We start from the raw sequence: 17,005 nt of genomic DNA, 5'->3' as shown, positions 1-17,005 counted from the left end.
CAGCCCTGCCTCTGCCTGCTGCCCTGGCAGCACCCAGTGGCTGTGCCCTGCCAGGGCCTCCTTGCCCTCCTTGTCCCGAGACAGCCCAGCCTGGGCACCTCGGGGCTGCTGAGGCCCAGCCTCGAGGGCTTCTGCTGCAGGCATGGCAGTCTCTCAGGGGAAGCACCAGAGCAGCGGGTGACAGGAACAAGGTGACTGCCTGGGGGCTGCTCGTGGCCTCTGACACCCAATTTCCTCAGGGCTTCCACCACCCTGGCCCCTCTGCTCTCCCCCAGCCCGGCCAACCTGCCCGGCAGCGGTGCAGCCCCGATGGAGCTCCAGAGGAGCCAGATTGAGAGAGCCTCAGAGCCCTCAGCAATCCCGCCAGCAACCCACAGGCTGCAGGACACAGACGGCGCTTCCTGGCTGGGAGAAGCCTCGTGCCCATCTCCAGGCACCACAATCACAGCGATCCCCACAGCTCCAGCCCCTGCCCAGCTCCTCTGTGGGCAGCGTTAAGGCTTCAGCAGAACCACCCAAGGCCGAGGGCCTTCTGGCCATTTTCCCTTCCCCACTGCACGCCTGGGCAGCTTGCTGAGCACAAGCACCCTTTTCCCCTCTCCCCCTATGCCCTGCGCACTGGGCACCAGAGAAAGCACCTGAGACACTGGGTATGAGAACACATTCTATATTTCTAAATATAATTCTATATTTCTATATATAATTCTATATCTATATTCTATATATTTCTATTTCTATATATCTATATTAAAAAGAACGAAGAAGAAGGAATAAAAAAAATATCCTAAAGAAAAATCCTGCCCGGCTCAGATGGCCCCGGCAGACAGAGAGCCTCTCAATTCAGCTCTCCTCAGAGCTCCAGCAGCACCGCCAGCCACGGGCCCACAGACAAGGGCGGTTCTTGCGTGCCCTGCGGAATCCATCTTGCCACTTCTGCAAGATGGAGCCTTGAGCTGCGCGGAGGACAAAGGCTGTTTCCAGAGCCAGACTTCTGATGGCAGGGCTGATGTCCTGTGCCTTGTCATCAAGGGCTGCAAGAGAGAGGAACAGATCTCCATGGTCAGATCTGGATCTGCAGGTACCCGAGGAGAGCCCCGTGCAAGGGCCAACCCAGGTGGCTCTGGCCATGGCCAGGAGGGAGCAGGGACCAAAGGGATCAGCCCAAAGCCACTGGACACTATTGGCACTCGTGCCCCTGAAATCTCTGTGTGTGCCCTGGCCACACCAGGCCTGGTCCGCACAGGGAGCAGAGCCCTGGGCAGCCGGGGCAGGGATTGCAGCTCCCCTTGGCAGCCGGGGCTGGCAGCCCGCTGCCCTCACTCACCCTGACAGATGCTCTGGAGCTCTCGTTTGTTCCCCCGGAGGTGCTGCCCGGCCATCCCTGGGAACACAGAGCCTGTCAGGGTCCCAGCAGCACAGCTCCCTGCCAGCGGCGCTGCCAGCCCTGGGGCCACACGGCCTCCTGCCCCGGCAGGGCTCAGCCCCGGCCCTTGCCGCATCCTGACTGAGCCCAAGGGCCCCGGCTGCCAGAGGCCGGCAGCAGCAGCCCCGAGGGCAGCCGGGGCTCCAGGGCCGGGGCAGCAGCCGGGGCTGGGGCCGAGCTGCGGCGGGGCAGGGAGGGAGCCCAGCCCGGTTCGTGGCTCACCAATGAACCTGATGGCCGCCGCTCGCAGGGACTCCTGCGGGCTGTCCAGGTACAGCAGGGCCCGGTGCAGGTGCTCAGCCGCTCGGCTCCTGTCCTGTGCCAGCTGCAGAGAGCGGCGGGAGGGAAGGGTTGGTGCGGGCTCTGCCCCTCGGCCGGGCACTGCTGCCTGCGGCCAGCCCCGGCCTCCCGTGCCCGCCCAGCCCTGAGGCACCGGGCAGCAGCCGCTGGCGCCGGGCTCTGGAGGGGGCAGAGGGCCGGGGGCTGCCCGGGGAGCCGCGGTGCTGCCCTGCCCGACAGACCAGCGGTGCCGGGGCTCCATGGGCACACGGCTCGGGGCCACAGGGGGCTGGAGTAGAGCCCGCGGGGCCCAGGGAAGGGAGCAGCGTGTGGGGCACAGGCTGGCGGCCCTGGGTGCGGCACTGGGCAGGGCACAGCTGCCAGCCGCACACACTGAGCTTCTCCAACCTTGGGCTGGGGCTTCCAGCCCGCCCTTACCAAGCCCTCGCCGAACCTCCAGGTCTGATCCACCCGCAGCATCTGCTGGAGATCCTTCCTCTTCAGGAATCGGGCGGAACAGAGCAGCGTTTCCCGGGAGGCCTGGAGAGCAGCAGAGACCCAGAGATGGCACCACAGCCCAGGGCACAGGACCCACGTCCCTGGGCCAAGACCAGGAGGGAGCTGCAGCCTGCGAGGCAGCAGAGCAGGAGGCAGCCGAGCGCCCTGCCAGGGAGCCACGGCAGCTGCCGAGTCCTCACATCAACCACGCGCTGGTTCTCATCATGGCAGTGCAAGGAGAGTGGGAGCAGGCTCTGCTGCACGTGGGACTTCAGGGCCTTTTTCCCCTCCTTTGGTACTAAATCCATCATCTCTTGGAAGATGAACATGGAGCACAGCTGCACCTGGCTATCGTCCTGTACGAAAGGAAGAAATAAAGACCTCAGCATCAGCTGCTTCAGGCCCACCTGGGCACAGGCCTGCAAATGCCCAGGGCACAGTGCCAAGGCAGCAGCCATGGCTGGAGACACAGAGCCTTACATTGTCAAAGAGCGGCAGGAGCGCCTCAGCCAGCTGCAGGCCGAGGGGGATGGTTATCGGGCCACCACTGTACAGGAGCAAACGGCTGAGGAGAGCGATGCTCATCCCAAGCACATGGCTGTCATTTTCCCCCAGGAGCTCCACGAGCCTTTCATGCAGGCCCCACATTCTTTTGGCCTGTGTGGAACACAAGTTTGTGAAATGCCACCCTGCTGCCACAGGGCCCAGAGGCCAAAGGCCTGTGCCAAAGGCCTGGGGCAGGAGGCAAGAGGCAGGAGGCAGGAGAGCTGGCAGCAGCTGCCTCAGTGCCCAAAGGCCAGCCAAGCGCAAGCCACTGCCTTCCCCAGCCCCACGCCGGCAGCCGCTGCCCCCTTCTCACCATGGAGGAATTCTTGCCGAGCACCATAAGGCCTCTGAGTGCCAAGCGACGCCTCTCCCTGCACTCGCTCTGCAGTTTGTTTGATGCGATCTCCAGGACGCTGTCACGGTATTCACTCGAGTCCAGGCACTCCAACATCTGAAGGGCACAGGCCGGTGATGGGGCAGCAGCGCACAGGGCTGGGCCCAGGCAGCAGCACAGGGCGTGGGCACCGTCCCGGGCGGCTGCGGCACCGAGAGGGCAGAGAGCTGGGAGACAGCTCAGCGAGACAGCGCTGCCCTTCAGGCTCACCTCCACAAGGAACGCCATGGCGGCCAAATCCCCGTGTGCCGTGTCTTTGCTGAGCAGCCCGAGCAGGTAGAATGCAATCGCAGAACACAAGGGTAGGGACACGTGACGCATTGCTCTGATGGGAGGAAAAAGGAACCAAGACCCTGAGCCAGCGGGACAAACCTCTCCATGGACTGACTCCCAGGAGGAGCTTGGCCCTTCTCCACCACCCTGCAAGGGGACCCAGGCCCTTTGGGAAGCAGCTGCTCTTGGGCACCCTCCTCTCCCAGGCTTGTGCAGTGTCCTTGGCCATCCCTTGGTGACAAGGCCCTCTGGCCCATGACCACGGGGACTGTGTGGGGCACCCCAGGCTCGGGGCACAAACGCTGTTTGGGGGCAGCTCACCTGGCCAGCACACCCACAGCACAGTGGTGCGTGCCAGCACACAGCAGCGTGTCCCAGCCACACTCGTCTTCCACTGCTGCCACCACATCCTCATAGTGCAGTCGGCAGAGCAGGGCCTTCAGGGTCTGCACTGCAAACCTGTGTGCACAGCAAAGCCCAGGTGATGCTGGGAGCACGGGCTTCTGCCCTGGGGACATGGCAGGGACAGGAGGACTGGCATGGAGCACCTGTTGGGGCTGATGGCAAGGCCGTGTTGCTGCTGGCATCTCTTCCAGAAGGTATCGACCTTCTCTGGCAGATCCAATGTGCTGAACAGCACTTGCAAGAGCAGATGCACCAAGAGACGGGGGAAATACACTGTCACTGCATGTGGGAGACAGGGCAGCTGGAGCATCTTCCATATCACCACAGTTGCCTGTGAAGGACAGAGCAGCCTGAGTCAGTGCTCAGTGCTCAGGTGTCCATGTGGCAGGGCCCGAGCGTGGCAGGGAGAGGCCAGTGGAGATGTAGGGACAGCAGCCGGCCTGGTGGCCCTGGAGCTGCTCCTAGGCCAGGTTGGAGCCCAGTGCTTGATGCAGGGAGATGCCATGGGAGGAGGGAGGATGGAGACCTGAGGGAGAGGTGACCTTGGGGTGAGCAAAGGTCAGTTGCAGAAACTCACAGCCAGGGCAAGGACAGCCGTGTGGTCCCCGTCGGAGGTGCACATGCTGAGCTCTGGCCAGGTGCCCAGCACATCCAGAAGTATCAGCATGGCTGGCTCTGCAGCCCTGCACGAGCACATGATGCTCTTCCACATGGTGGTAGCAGCTCTGTGGGGTCAGAGTTCTGTGTCAGGGGGGTCTGGGACACATCCCCGTGGCCTGGGCAGCAGCAGGGAGCTGAGCTGGCTGCCAGCCCTGCCTCTGCCCACTGCCCCTCAGTGGCAGCCCAGCCCTGTGGGGACTGGCCCCTGAGGGCAGCAGGCTCGGGGGCTGCTGTGCCAGGGCTGACAAAGGGAGGAGCCACAGGGCCCTGGAATCCTCTGTTTGTCAGACACCTGAGCCGGGCTGTGCAGGGGGATGCCCTGAGCCCTCTGGGCACGTGGGCCCTGTACCTGTCACACCATGGGGCCACACGCAGGAGAGCCATCACCACATCAGCAGGCTGTGCCTCTGTCATATCCAGAAGGGGCCTGTACAGATTGTACTCAGGAAACTCATTAGCCTTGAGCCACTGGTAGATGAACCTCACCATGGGGAGCACCTGGAGAAGGCACAGGGAAACTTGGAAAGCTGCCAGCAGGAGTAATGTGCCCAGCTTCCCAGAGAAGTGCTTCTCTTCCCACCGCACTGCCACGGCCTCAAAGGCTCGCAGTGAGCAGCTGGCGTGGCCAAGCAATTCCTGGGAGGATCGAAGCCAGGCCACAGACTGCTTACTTGCTTTGGACTGGAAGGACCCTCCTCCACAAGCATGTCCAGCAGGGCAGCACTGGCCTTGGTTTTGAAGATGGGAGAGTATGCTCTGACCACAGTGCCCATGGCAGTGGTCTCTTCCTCCCGAATTCTCTTCATGAATTTGCAAATCATCTGCAGCAGAAGGGCAAGAAATGAGGGACATTGCATGGAGTGCTCCAAGCGTGGTGCTGGGCTGAGCAGGAGAGGGGATGGCTGCAGGTACCTGCGCTGTTGTGCGGAAGAGGCCACGGCTGCGATCCTGCTCTCGAGTGCGCTCCATGGCTGCTCCTGGCAAAGAGCGAGCGCAGCTTGAGCTGAGGGGCTGCGGGAGAGGCCGGAGAACACAGCCCAGCCCTGCACTCCCCAGGCAGGGACAGCCCCGGGAGGCCCCAGGGCACAGAGTACAGCTCCAGGGCGTCTGACCCAGCCCCACTTCTGTCCTGTCCATGGGTGTGTCCCCGGGGGATGGGATGGGATGGGATGGGATGGGATGGGATGGGATGGGATGGGATGGGATGGGATGGGATGGGACGAGGCCAAGCTGGCTGCAGGCCCAGGTCTGCCGCTCACCCTCCTGAGGTGGCTGAAATTGCTCCAGCTCTCCAGGCTGCTGTGCTGGGGCAGTCCCAGGGCCTTCTTTCTCCTCCTTCACCCAGGTCAGCTTGGGGACACTTGGAGGTCTCTGCTCAACATCACTGCCTGGATTCATGGCTACTCGCAGCAGAGGTGGCTCAGAAAAGGTCTGAGTTGGCAAGTCCTGCAGCTGTGCCTGGAAGGCACCTGCAGGAGTGAAGTCTTGGCAAGGCTGCAGGACAGCCAGTCCTGCACTTGGGTCTCAGGGGCTCGTGCCACAAGGACAGGAGACTCGTCGTCAAGGACCGCGGTGAGGAAATGCCACGGTCTGGGCTCGAGCACACCTGAGAAGTGTGGTGCTTCACCTCACCAGAAGTGAAGCCTCAGGAAGGCTGCAGGTCACCGAGTGCTGTGGTCTGGCCTCGAGGTGACCTGCAGGAGTAACGCCTCAGAAAGGCTCTGGGTCAGCAAGGAATGAGTGCGCCGTGTGGGGGCTCCTCACAGCACCACTCTGTCCCGTCCTGCCCTGTCACGTGCACCAGGCACTGTGGTGTGGCTGTGTCACCACCAACACTAATGTCACCCCATGTCACAAAGGGCCCTTGGACACCCTGTCCCGTTCCATTCCACGGTTACCATGATGCACCGTGTCACCAAGGGCCGTTGCACACGCTGCCCCCTGCCCTGGGGCTCCACCCAGCCCGGCCAAAGTGGCCCAGCTTGGAAGCAATGCCTTGGCCCAAGTGTCTCAGACAGCCCAACAGGATCTTTAGGAACAGCTCAAACCTGTGGCTGCAGCAGGAAGGGTGGCAGGAGGTTTCCTGCCTGCTTTGCATTGCTGCAGGGGCTGCTCCTGTCAGAGCCCCCTCTCTGCTGGTGACAGCTTTGCTCTTGGGGACACCGCTCTGCAGCAGCCCAGGAACACGAGTGGTGCCCAGTGCCGGGAGCGCCACCAGTGGTTCCCTCCTGTGCACGGGGACCCCAGCCCCAGGGTGGCTGTGCCAGCACCCCCAGGGACCTCCAGCCTCAGGAACCCAGGGCAAGGGGAAACCACAGCTGTGCAAATGCTGCCTGTGCCCAAAGCAAATGCAAAGACAGACAGCCTGTGACAAACAAGGACAATTTATTTACACAACAGCACCACCACCAACAATGAACTACAGAATGTATTTATGTTATAAGAATCTTCATAGCAACAATCTATAAAATGTATGTACAATGAAAGGACCTCTATAGCAATTGCAATAAAGAACCTAACTACAGCCTGTAGAACATATATACTGAAGGGACTGTGTCCACCATCTCTGTTATTCCTGCAAGAGAAGGAGGCATCTTGGCCACTCCAGCCCAGCCCTGAGGGCCGTTCCTGTGCACGCTCTGGTGCCGTTTCTGCTCTGTCCAGAGCCGCTTCAGCAGCAGCGACTCAGCAGCGCTGCTCGAGGAGACATCACCACCCTCCCCATGGAGGCAGAAGCTGTGCAGACACAGAGCTCTGTGTCAGGGGAGCCTTGGTCTCAGCACCGTGGCCTGGGCAGGCGCGAGGGCCCGGGCTGGCCGCCAGCCCTGCCTCTGCCCGCTGCCCTGGCAGCACCCAGTGGCTGTGCCCTGCCAGGGCCTCCTTGCCCTCCTTGTCCCGAGACAGCCCAGCCTGGGCACCTCGGGGCTGCTGAGGCCCAGCCTCGAGGGCTTCTGCTGCAGGCATGGCAGTCTCTCAGGGGAAGCACCAGAGCAGCGGGTGACAGGAACAAGGTGACTGCCTGGGGGCTGCTCGTGGCCTCTGACACCCAATTTCCTCAGGGCTTCCACCACCCTGGCCCCTCTGCTCTCCCCCAGCCCGGCCAACCTGCCCGGCAGCGGTGCAGCCCCGATGGAGCTCCAGAGGAGCCAGATTGAGAGAGCCTCAGAGCCCTCAGCAATCCCGCCAGCAACCCACGGGCTGCAGGACACAGACGGCGCTTCCTGGCTGGGAGAAGCCTCGTGCCCATCTCCAGGCACCACAATCACAGCGATCCCCACAGCTCCAGCCCCTGCCCAGCTCCTCTGTGGGCAGCGTTAAGGCTTCAGCAGAACCACCCAAGGCCGAGGGCCTTCTGGCCATTTTCCCTTCCCCACTGCACGCCTGGGCAGCTTGCTGAGCACAAGCACCCTTTTCCCCTCTCCCTCTATGCCCTGCGCACTGGGCACCAGAGAAAGCACCTGAGACACTGGGTATGAGAACACATTCTATATTTCTAAATATAATTCTATATTTCTATATATAATTCTATATCTATATTCTATATATTTCTATTTCTATATATCTATATTAAAAAGAACGAAGAAGAAGGAATAAAAAAAATATCCTAAAGAAAAATCCTGCCCGGCTCAGATGGCCCCGGCAGACAGAGAGCCTCTCAATTCAGCTCTCCTCAGAGCTCCAGCAGCACCGCCAGCCACGGGCCCACAGACAAGGGCGGTTCTTGCGTGCCCTGCGGAATCCATCTCGCCACTTCTGCAAGATGGAGCCTTGAGCTGCGCGGAGGACAAAGGCTGTTTCCAGAGCCAGCAGTCTGATGGCAGGGCTGATGTCCTGTGCCTTGTCATCAAGGGCTGCAAGAGAGAGGAACAGATCTCCATGGTCAGATCTGGATCTGCAGGTACCCGAGGAGAGCCCCGTGCAAGGGCCAACCCAGGTGGCTCTGGCCATGGCCAGGAGGGAGCAGGGACCAAAGGGATCAGCCCAAAGCCACTGGACACTATTGGCACTCGTGCCCCTGAAATCTCTGTGTGTGCCCTGGCCACACCAGGCCTGGTCCGCACAGGGAGCAGAGCCCTGGGCAGCCGGGGCAGGGATTGCAGCTCCCCTTGGCAGCCGGGGCTGGCAGCCCGCTGCCCTCACTCACCCTGACAGATGCTCTGGAGCTCTCGTTTGTTCCCCCGGAGGTGCTGCCCGGCCATCCCTGGGAACACAGAGCCTGTCAGGGTCCCAGCAGCACAGCTCCCTGCCAGCGGCGCTGCCAGCCCTGGGGCCACACGGCCTCCTGCCCCGGCAGGGCTCAGCCCCGGCCCTTGCCGCATCCTGACTGAGCCCAAGGGCCCCGGCTGCCAGAGGCCGGCAGCAGCAGCCCCGAGGGCAGCCGGGGCTCCAGGGCCGGGGCAGCAGCCGGGGCTGGGGCCGAGCTGCGGCGGGGCAGGGAGGGAGCCCAGCCCGGTTCGTGGCTCACCAATGAACCTGATGGCCGCCGCTCGCAGGGACTCCTGCGGGCTGTCCAGGTACAGCAGGGCCCGGTGCAGGTGCTCAGCCGCTCGGCTCCTGTCCTGTGCCAGCTGCAGAGAGCGGCGGGAGGGAAGGGTTGGTGCGGGCTCTGCCCCTCGGCCGGGCACTGCTGCCTGCGGCCAGCCCCGGCCTCCCGTGCCCGCCCAGCCCTGAGGCACCGGGCAGCAGCCGCTGGCGCCGGGCTCTGGAGGGGGCAGAGGGCCGGGGGCTGCCCGGGGAGCCGCGGTGCTGCCCTGCCCGACAGAGCAGCGGTGCCGGGGCTCCATGGGCACACGGCTCGGGGCCACAGGGGGCTGGAGTAGAGCCCGCGAAGCCCAGGGAAGGGAGCAGCGTGTGGGGCACAGGCTGGCGGCCCTGGGTGCGGCACTGGGCAGGGCACAGCTGCCAGCCGCACACACTGAGCTTCTCCAACCTTGGGCTGGGGCTTCCAGCCCGCCCTTACCAAGCCCTCGCCGAACCTCCAGGTCTGATCCACCCGCAGCATCTGCTGGAGATCCTTCCTCTTCAGGAATCGGGCGGAACAGAGCAGCGTTTCCCGGGAGGCCTGGAGAGCAGCAGAGACCCAGAGATGGCACCACAGCCCAGGGCACAGGACCCACGTCCCTGGGCCAAGACCAGGAGGGAGCTGCAGCCTGCGAGGCAGCAGAGCAGGAGGCAGCCGAGCGCCCTGCCAGGGAGCCACGGCAGCTGCCGAGTCCTCACATCAACCACGCGCTGGTTCTCATCATGGCAGTGCAAGGAGAGTGGGAGCAGGCTCTGCTGCACGTGGGACTTCAGGGCCTTTTTCCCCTCCTTTGGTACTAAATCCATCATCTCTTGGAAGATGAACATGGAGCACAGCTGCACCTGGCTATCGTCCTGTACGAAAGGAAGAAATAAAGACCTCAGCATCAGCTGCTTCAGGCCCACCTGGGCACAGGCCTGCAAATGCCCAGGGCACAGTGCCAAGGCAGCAGCCATGGCTGGAGACACAGAGCCTTACATTGTCAAAGAGCGGCAGGAGCGCCTCAGCCAGCTGCAGGCCGAGGGGGATGGTTATCGGGCCACCACTGTACAGGAACAAACGGCTGAGGAGAGCGATGCTCATCCCAAGCACATGGCTGTCATTTTCCCCCAGGAGCTCCACGAGCCTTTCATGCAGGCCCCACATTCTTTTGGCCTGTGTGGAACACAAGTGTGTGAAATGCCACCCTGCTGCCACAGGGCCCAGAGGCCAAAGGCCTGTGCCAAAGGCCTGGGGCAGGAGGCAAGAGGCAGGAGGCAGGAGAGCTGGCAGCAGCTGCCTCAGTGCCCAAAGGCCAGCCAAGCGCAAGCCACTGCCTTCCCCAGCCCCACGCCGGCAGCCGCTGCCCCCTTCTCACCATGGAGGAATTCTTGCCGAGCACCACAAGGCCTCTGAGTGCCAAGCGACGCCTCTCCCTGCACTCGCTCTGCAGTTTGTTTGATGCGATCTCCAGGACGCTGTCACGGTATTCACTCGAGTCCAGGCACTCCAACATCTGAAGGGCACAGGCCGGTGATGGGGCAGCAGCGCACAGGGCTGGGCCCAGGCAGCAGCACAGGGCGTGGGCACCGTCCCGGGCGGCTGCGGCACCGAGAGGGCAGAGAGCTGGGAGACAGCTCAGCGAGACAGCGCTGCCCTTCAGGCTCACCTCCACAAGGAACGCCATGGCGGCCAAATCCCCGTGTGCCGTGTCTTTGCTGAGCAGCCCGAGCAGGTAGAATGCAATCGCAGAACACAAGGGTAGGGACACGTGACGCATTGCTCTGATGGGAGGAAAAAGGAACCAAGACCCTGAGCCAGTGGGAAAAACCTCTCCATGGACTGACTCCCAGGAGGAGCTTGGCCCTTCTCCACCACCCTGCAAGGGGACCCAGGCCCTTTGGGAAGCAGCTGCTCTTGGGCACCCTCCTCTCCCAGGCTTGTGCAGTGTCCTTGGCCATCCCTTGGTGACAAGGCCCTCTGGCCCCTGACCACGGGGACTGTGTGGGGCACCCCAGGCACGGGGCACAAACGCTGTTTGGGGGCAGCTCACCTGGCCAGCACACCCACAGCACAGTGGTGCGTGCCAGCACACAGCAGCGTGTCCCAGCCACACTCGTCTTCCACTGCTGCCACCACATCCTCATAGTGCAGTCGGCAGAGCAGGGCCTTCAGGGTCTGCACTGCAAACCTGTGTGCACAGCAAAGCCCAGGTGATGCTGGGAGCACGGGCTTCTGCCCTGGGGACATGGCAGGGACAGGAGGACTGGCATGGAGCACCTGTTGGGGCTGATGGCAAGGCCGTGTTGCTGCTGGCATCTCTTCCAGAAGGTATCGACCTTCTCTGGCAGATCCAATGTGCTGAACAGCACTTGCAAGAGCAGATGCACCAAGAGACGGGGGAAATACACTGTCACTGCATGTGGGAGACAGGGCAGCTGGAGCATCTTCCATATCACCACAGTTGCCTGTGAAGGACAGAGCAGCCTGAGTCAGTGCTCAGTGCTCAGGTGTCCATGTGGCAGGGCCCGAGCGTGGCAGGGAGAGGCCAGTGGAGATGTAGGGACAGCAGCCGGCCTGGTGGCCCTGGAGCTGCTCCTAGGCCAGGTTGGAGCCCAGTGCCTGATGCAGGGAGATGCCATGGGAGGAGGGAGGATGGAGACCTGAGGGAGAGGTGACCTTGGGGTGAGCAAAGGTCAGTTGCAGAAACTCACAGCCAGGGCAAGGACAGCCGTGTGGTCCCCGTCGGAGGTGCACATGCTGAGCTCTGGCCAGGTGCCCAGCACATCCAGAAGTATCAGCATGGCTGGCTCTGCAGCCCTGCACGAGCACATGATGCTCTTCCACATGGTGGTAGCAGCTCTGTGGGGTCAGAGTTCTGTGTCAGGGGGGTCTGGGACACATCCCCGTGGCCTGGGCAGCAGCAGGGAGCTGAGCTGGCTGCCAGCCCTGCCTCTGCCCACTGCCCCTCAGTGGCAGCCCAGCCCTGTGGGGACTGGCCCCTGAGGGCAGCAGGCTCGGGGGCTGCTGTGCCAGGGCTGACAAAGGGAGGAGCCACAGGGCCCTGGAATCCTCTGTTTGTCAGACACCTGAGCCGGGCTGTGCAGGGGGATGCCCTGAGCCCTCTGGGCACGTGGGCCCTGTACCTGTCACACCATGGGGCCACACGCAGGAGAGCCATCACCACGTCAGCAGGCTGTGCCTCTGTCATATCCAGAAGGGGCCTGTACAGATTGTACTCAGGAAACTCATTAGCCTTGAGCCACTGGTAGATGAACCTCACCATGGGGAGCACCTGGAGAAGGCACAGGGAAACTTGGAAAGCTGCCAGCAGGAGTAATGTGCCCAGCTTCCCAGAGAAGTGCTTCTCTTCCCACCGCACTGCCACGGCCTCAAAGGCTCGCAGTGAGCAGCTGGCGTGGCCAAGCAATTCCTGGGAGGATCGAAGCCAGGCCACAGACTGCCTTACTTGCTTTGGACTGGAAGGACCCTCCTCCACAAGCATGTCCAGCAGGGCAGCACTGGCCTTGGTTTTGAAGATGGGAGAGTATGCTCTGACCACAGTGCCCATGGCAGTGGTCTCTTCCTCCCGAATTCTCTTCATGAATTTGCAAATCATCTGCAGCAGAAGGGCAAGAAATGAGGGACATTGCATGGAGTGCTCCAAGCGTGGTGCTGGGCTGAGCAGGAGAGGGGATGGCTGCAGGTACCTGCGCTGTTGTGCGGAAGAGGCCACGGCTGCGATCCTGCTCTCGAGTGCGCTCCATGGCTGCTCCTGGCAAAGAGCGAGCGCAGCTTGAGCTGAGGGGCTGCGGGAGAGGCCGGAGAACACAGCCCAGCCCTGCACTCCCCAGGCAGGGACAGCCCCAGGAGGCCCCAGGGCACAGAGTACAGCTCCAGGGCGTCTGACCCAGCCCCACTTCTGTCCTGTCCATGGGTGTGTCCCCGGGGGATGGGATGGGATGGGATGGGATGGGATGGGATGGGATGGGATGGGATGGGATGGGATGGGATGGGATGGGATGGGACGAGGCCAAGCTGGCTGCAGGCCCAGGTCTGCCGCTCACCCTCCTGAGGTGGCTGAAATTGCTCCAGCTCTCCAGGCTGCTGTGCTGGGGCAGTCCCAGGGCCTTCTTTCTCCTCCTTCACCCAGGTCAGCTTGGGGACACTTGGAGGTCTCTGCTCAACATCACTGCCTGGATTCATGGCTACTCGCAGCAGAGGTGGCTCAGAAAAGGTCTGAGTTGGCAAGTCCTGCAGCTGTGCCTGGAAGGCACCTGCAGGAGTGAAGTCTTGGCAAGGCTGCAGGACAGCCAGTCCTGCACTTGGGTCTCAGGGGCTCGTGCCACAAGGACAGGAGACTCGTCGTCAAGGACCGCGGTGAGGAAATGCCACGGTCTGGGCTCGAGCACACCTGAGAAGTGTGGTGCTTCACCTCACCAGAAGTGAAGCCTCGGGAAGGCTGCAGGTCACCGAGTGCTGTGGTCTGGCCTCGAGGTGACCTGCAGGAGTAACGCCTCAGAAAGGCTCTGGGTCAGCAAGGAATGAGTGCGCCGTGTGGGGGCTCCTCACAGCACCACTCTGTCCCGTCCTGCCCTGTCACGTGCACCAGGCACTGTGGTGTGGCTGTGTCACCACCAACACTAATGTCACCCCATGTCACAAAGGGCCCTTGGACACCCTGTCCCGTTCCATTCCACGGTTACCATGATGCACCGTGTCACCAAGGGCCGTTGCACACGCTGCCCCCTGCCCTGGGGCTCCACCCAGCCCGGCCAAAGTGGCCCAGCTTGGAAGCAATGCCTTGGCCCAAGTGTCTCAGACAGCCCAACAGGATCTTTAGGAACAGCTCAAACCTGTGGCTGCAGCAGGAAGGGTGGCAGGAGGTTTCCTGCCTGCTTTGCATTGCTGCAGGGGCTGCTCCTGTCAGAGCCCCCTCTCTGCTGGTGACAGCTTTGCTCTTGGGGACACCGCTCTGCAGCAGCCCAGGAACACGAGCGGTGCCCAGTGCCGGGAGCGCCACCAGTGGTTCCCTCCTGTGCACGGGGACCCCAGCCCCAGGGTGGCTGTGCCAGCACCCCCAGGGACCTCCAGCCTCAGGAACCCAGGGCAAGGGGAAACCACAGCTGTGCAAATGCTGCCTGTGCCCAAAGCAAATGCAAAGACAGACAGCCTGTGACAAACAAGGACAATTTATTTACACAACAGCACCACCACCAACAATGAACTACAGAATGTATTTATGTTATAAGAATCTTCATAGCAACAATCTATAAAATGTATGTACAATGAAAGGACCTCTATAGCAATTGCAATAAAGAACCTAACTACAGCCTGTAGAACATATATACTGAAGGGACTGTGTCCACCATCTCTGTTATTCCTGCAAGAGAAGGAGGCATCTTGGCCACTCCAGCCCAGCCCTGAGGGCCGTTCCTGTGCACGCTCTGGTGCCGTTTCTGCTCTGTCCAGAGCCGCTTCAGCAGCAGCGACTCAGCAGCGCTGCTCGAGGAGACATCACCACCCTCCCCATGGAGGCAGAAGCTGTGCAGACACAGAGCTCTGTGTCAGGGGAGCCTTGGTCTCAGCACCGTGGCCTGGGCAGGCGCGGGGGCCCGGGCTGGCCGCCAGCCCTGCCTCTGCCTGCTGCCCTGGCAGCACCCAGTGGCTGTGCCCTGCCAGGGCCTCCTTGCCCTCCTTGTCCCGAGACAGCCCAGCCTGGGCACCTCGGGGCTGCTGAGGCCCAGCCTCGAGGGCTTCTGCTGCAGGCATGGCAGTCTCTCAGGGGAAGCACCAGAGCAGCGGGTGACAGGAACAAGGTGACTGCCTGGGGGCTGCTCGTGGCCTCTGACACCCAATTTCCTCAGGGCTTCCACCACCCTGGCCCCTCTGCTCTCCCCCAGCCCGGCCAACCTGCCCGGCAGCGGTGCAGCCCCGATGGAGCTCCAGAGGAGCCAGATTGAGAGAGCCTCAGAGCCCTCAGCAATCCCGCCAGCAACCCACAGGCTGCAGGACACAGACGGCGCTTCCTGGCTGGGAGAAGCCTCGTGCCCATCTCCAGGCACCACAATCACAGCGATCCCCACAGCTCCAGCCCCTGCCCAGCTCCTCTGTGGGCAGCGTTAAGGCTTCAGCAGAACCACCCAAGGCCGAGGGCCTTCTGGCCATTTTCCCTTCCCCACTGCACGCCTGGGCAGCTTGCTGAGCACAAGCACCCTTTTCCCCTCTCCCCCTATGCCCTGCGCACTGGGCACCAGAGAAAGCACCTGAGACACTGGGTATGAGAACACATTCTATATTTCTAAATATAATTCTATATTTCTATATATAATTCTATATCTATATTCTATATATTTCTATTTCTATATATCTATATTAAAAAGAACGAAGAAGAAGGAATAAAAAAAATATCCTAAAGAAAAATCCTGCCCGGCTCAGATGGCCCCGGCAGACAGAGAGCCTCTCAATTCAGCTCTCCTCAGAGCTCCAGCAGCACCGCCAGCCACGGGCCCACAGACAAGGGCGGTTCTTGCGTGCCCTGCGGAATCCATCTTGCCACTTCTGCAAGATGGAGCCTTGAGCTGCGCGGAGGACAAAGGCTGTTTCCAGAGCCAGCAGTCTGATGGCAGGGCTGATGTCCTGTGCCTTGTCATCAAGGGCTGCAAGAGAGAGGAACAGATCTCCATGGTCAGATCTGGATCTGCAGGTACCCGAGGAGAGCCCCGTGCAAGGGCCAACCCAGGTGGCTCTGGCCATGGCCAGGAGGGAGCAGGGACCAAAGGGATCAGCCCAAAGCCACTGGACACTATTGGCACTCGTGCCCCTGAAATCTCTGTGTGTGCCCTGGCCACACCAGGCCTGGTCCGCACAGGGAGCAGAGCCCTGGGCAGCCGGGGCAGGGATTGCAGCTCCCCTTGGCAGCCGGGGCTGGCAGCCCGCTGCCCTCACTCACCCTGACAGATGCTCTGGAGCTCTCGTTTGTTCCCCCGGAGGTGCTGCCCGGCCATCCCTGGGAACACAGAGCCTGTCAGGGTCCCAGCAGCACAGCTCCCTGCCAGCGGCGCTGCCAGCCCTGGGGCCACACGGCCTCCTGCCCCGGCAGGGCTCAGCCCCGGCCCTTGCCGCATCCTGACTCAGCCCAAGGGCCCGGCTGCCAGAGGCCGGCAGCAGCAGCCCCGAGGGCAGCCGGGGCTCCAGGGCCGGGGCAGCAGCCGGGGCTGGGGCCGAGCTGCGGCGGGGCAGGGAGGGAGCCCAGCCCGGTTCGTGGCTCACCAATGAACCTGATGGCCGCCGCTCGCAGGGACTCCTGCGGGCTGTCCAGGTACAGCAGGGCCCGGTGCAGGTGCTCAGCCGCTCGGCTCCTGTCCTGTGCCAGCTGCAGAGAGCGGCGGGAGGGAAGGGTTGGTGCGGGCTCTGCCCCTCGGCCGGGCACTGCTGCCTGCGGCCAGCCCCGGCCTCCCGTGCCCGCCCAGCCCTGAGGCACCGGGCAGCAGCCGCTGGCGCCGGGCTCTGGAGGGGGCAGAGGGCCGGGGGCTGCCCGGGGAGCCGCGGTGCTGCCCTGCCCGACAGAGCAGCGGTGCCGGGGCTCCATGGGCACACGGCTCGGGGCCACAGGGGGCTGGAGTAGAGCCCGCGGGGCCCAGGGAAGGGAGCAGCGTGTGGGGCACAGGCTGGCGGCCCTGGGTGCGGCACTGGGCAGGGCACAGCTGCCAGCCGCACACACTGAGCTTCTCCAACCTTGGGCTGGGGCTTCCAGCCCGCCCTTACCAAGCCCTCGCCGAACCTCCAGGTCTGATCCACCCGCAGCATCTGCTGGAGATCCTTCCTCTTCAGGAATCGGGCGGAACAGAGCAGCGTTTCCCGGGAGGCCTGGAGAGCAGCAGAGACCCAGAGATGGCACCACAGCCCAGGGCACAGGACCCACGTCCCTGGGCCAAGACCAGGAGGGAGCTGCAGCCTGCGAGGCAGCAGAGCAGGAGGCAGCCGAGCGCCCTGCCAGGGAGCCACGGCAGCTGCCGAGTCCTCA

The 17,005-nt window shown here is 62.6% G+C and overlaps 2 protein-coding genes across 2 annotated transcripts in view; one reads left to right on the top strand and one right to left on the bottom strand.

Moving 5' to 3' along the window:
- Positions 1-17,005, top strand: part of LOC147651519 (endogenous retrovirus group K member 6 Gag polyprotein-like) — a 222,124-nt gene that overhangs the window by 76,904 nt on the left and 128,215 nt on the right. The window lies entirely within an intron of this gene.
- Positions 8,593-13,599, bottom strand: LOC147651528 (maestro heat-like repeat-containing protein family member 7). Its single transcript, XM_086842969.1, has 14 exons — positions 13,047-13,599; positions 12,690-12,754; positions 12,449-12,598; positions 12,126-12,274; positions 11,694-11,841; positions 11,260-11,447; positions 11,033-11,170; positions 10,649-10,763; positions 10,358-10,495; positions 9,979-10,155; positions 9,699-9,854; positions 9,439-9,540; positions 8,944-9,046; positions 8,593-8,679 (listed from the first exon to the last, which is right to left on the bottom strand). Exons 1-14 carry the CDS (start codon positions 13,183-13,185, stop codon positions 8,615-8,617), a joined length of 1,833 nt encoding a protein of 610 aa, XP_086699095.1. The 5' UTR covers positions 13,186-13,599; the 3' UTR covers positions 8,593-8,614.

Source organism: Cyanistes caeruleus, chromosome 9 (assembly GCF_971803275.1).
Source record: "Cyanistes caeruleus chromosome 9, bCyaCae1.hap1.1, whole genome shotgun sequence".
In the NCBI taxonomy this organism is placed as follows: domain Eukaryota; kingdom Metazoa; phylum Chordata; class Aves; order Passeriformes; family Paridae; genus Cyanistes; species Cyanistes caeruleus.
The sequence above is the reverse complement of the archived record's forward strand: the minus strand, read 5'-3'. Positions and strand labels throughout refer to the sequence as shown.

Excerpts from the sequence above, each read along its gene's own strand:
- LOC147651528 (XM_086842969.1), bottom strand. The coding sequence starts at position 13,185 with ATGAATCCAGGCAGTGATGTTGAGCAGAGACCTCCAAGTGTCCCCAAG. Across the intron at positions 12,755-13,046 it reads ATTTCAGCCACCTCAGGAGG|GAGCAGCCATGGAGCGCACT; the intron begins GTGAGCGGCAGA and ends GCTCTTTGCCAG. Across the intron at positions 11,171-11,259 it reads CTTGCCATCAGCCCCAACAG|GTTTGCAGTGCAGACCCTGA; the intron begins GTGCTCCATGCC and ends CTGTGCACACAG.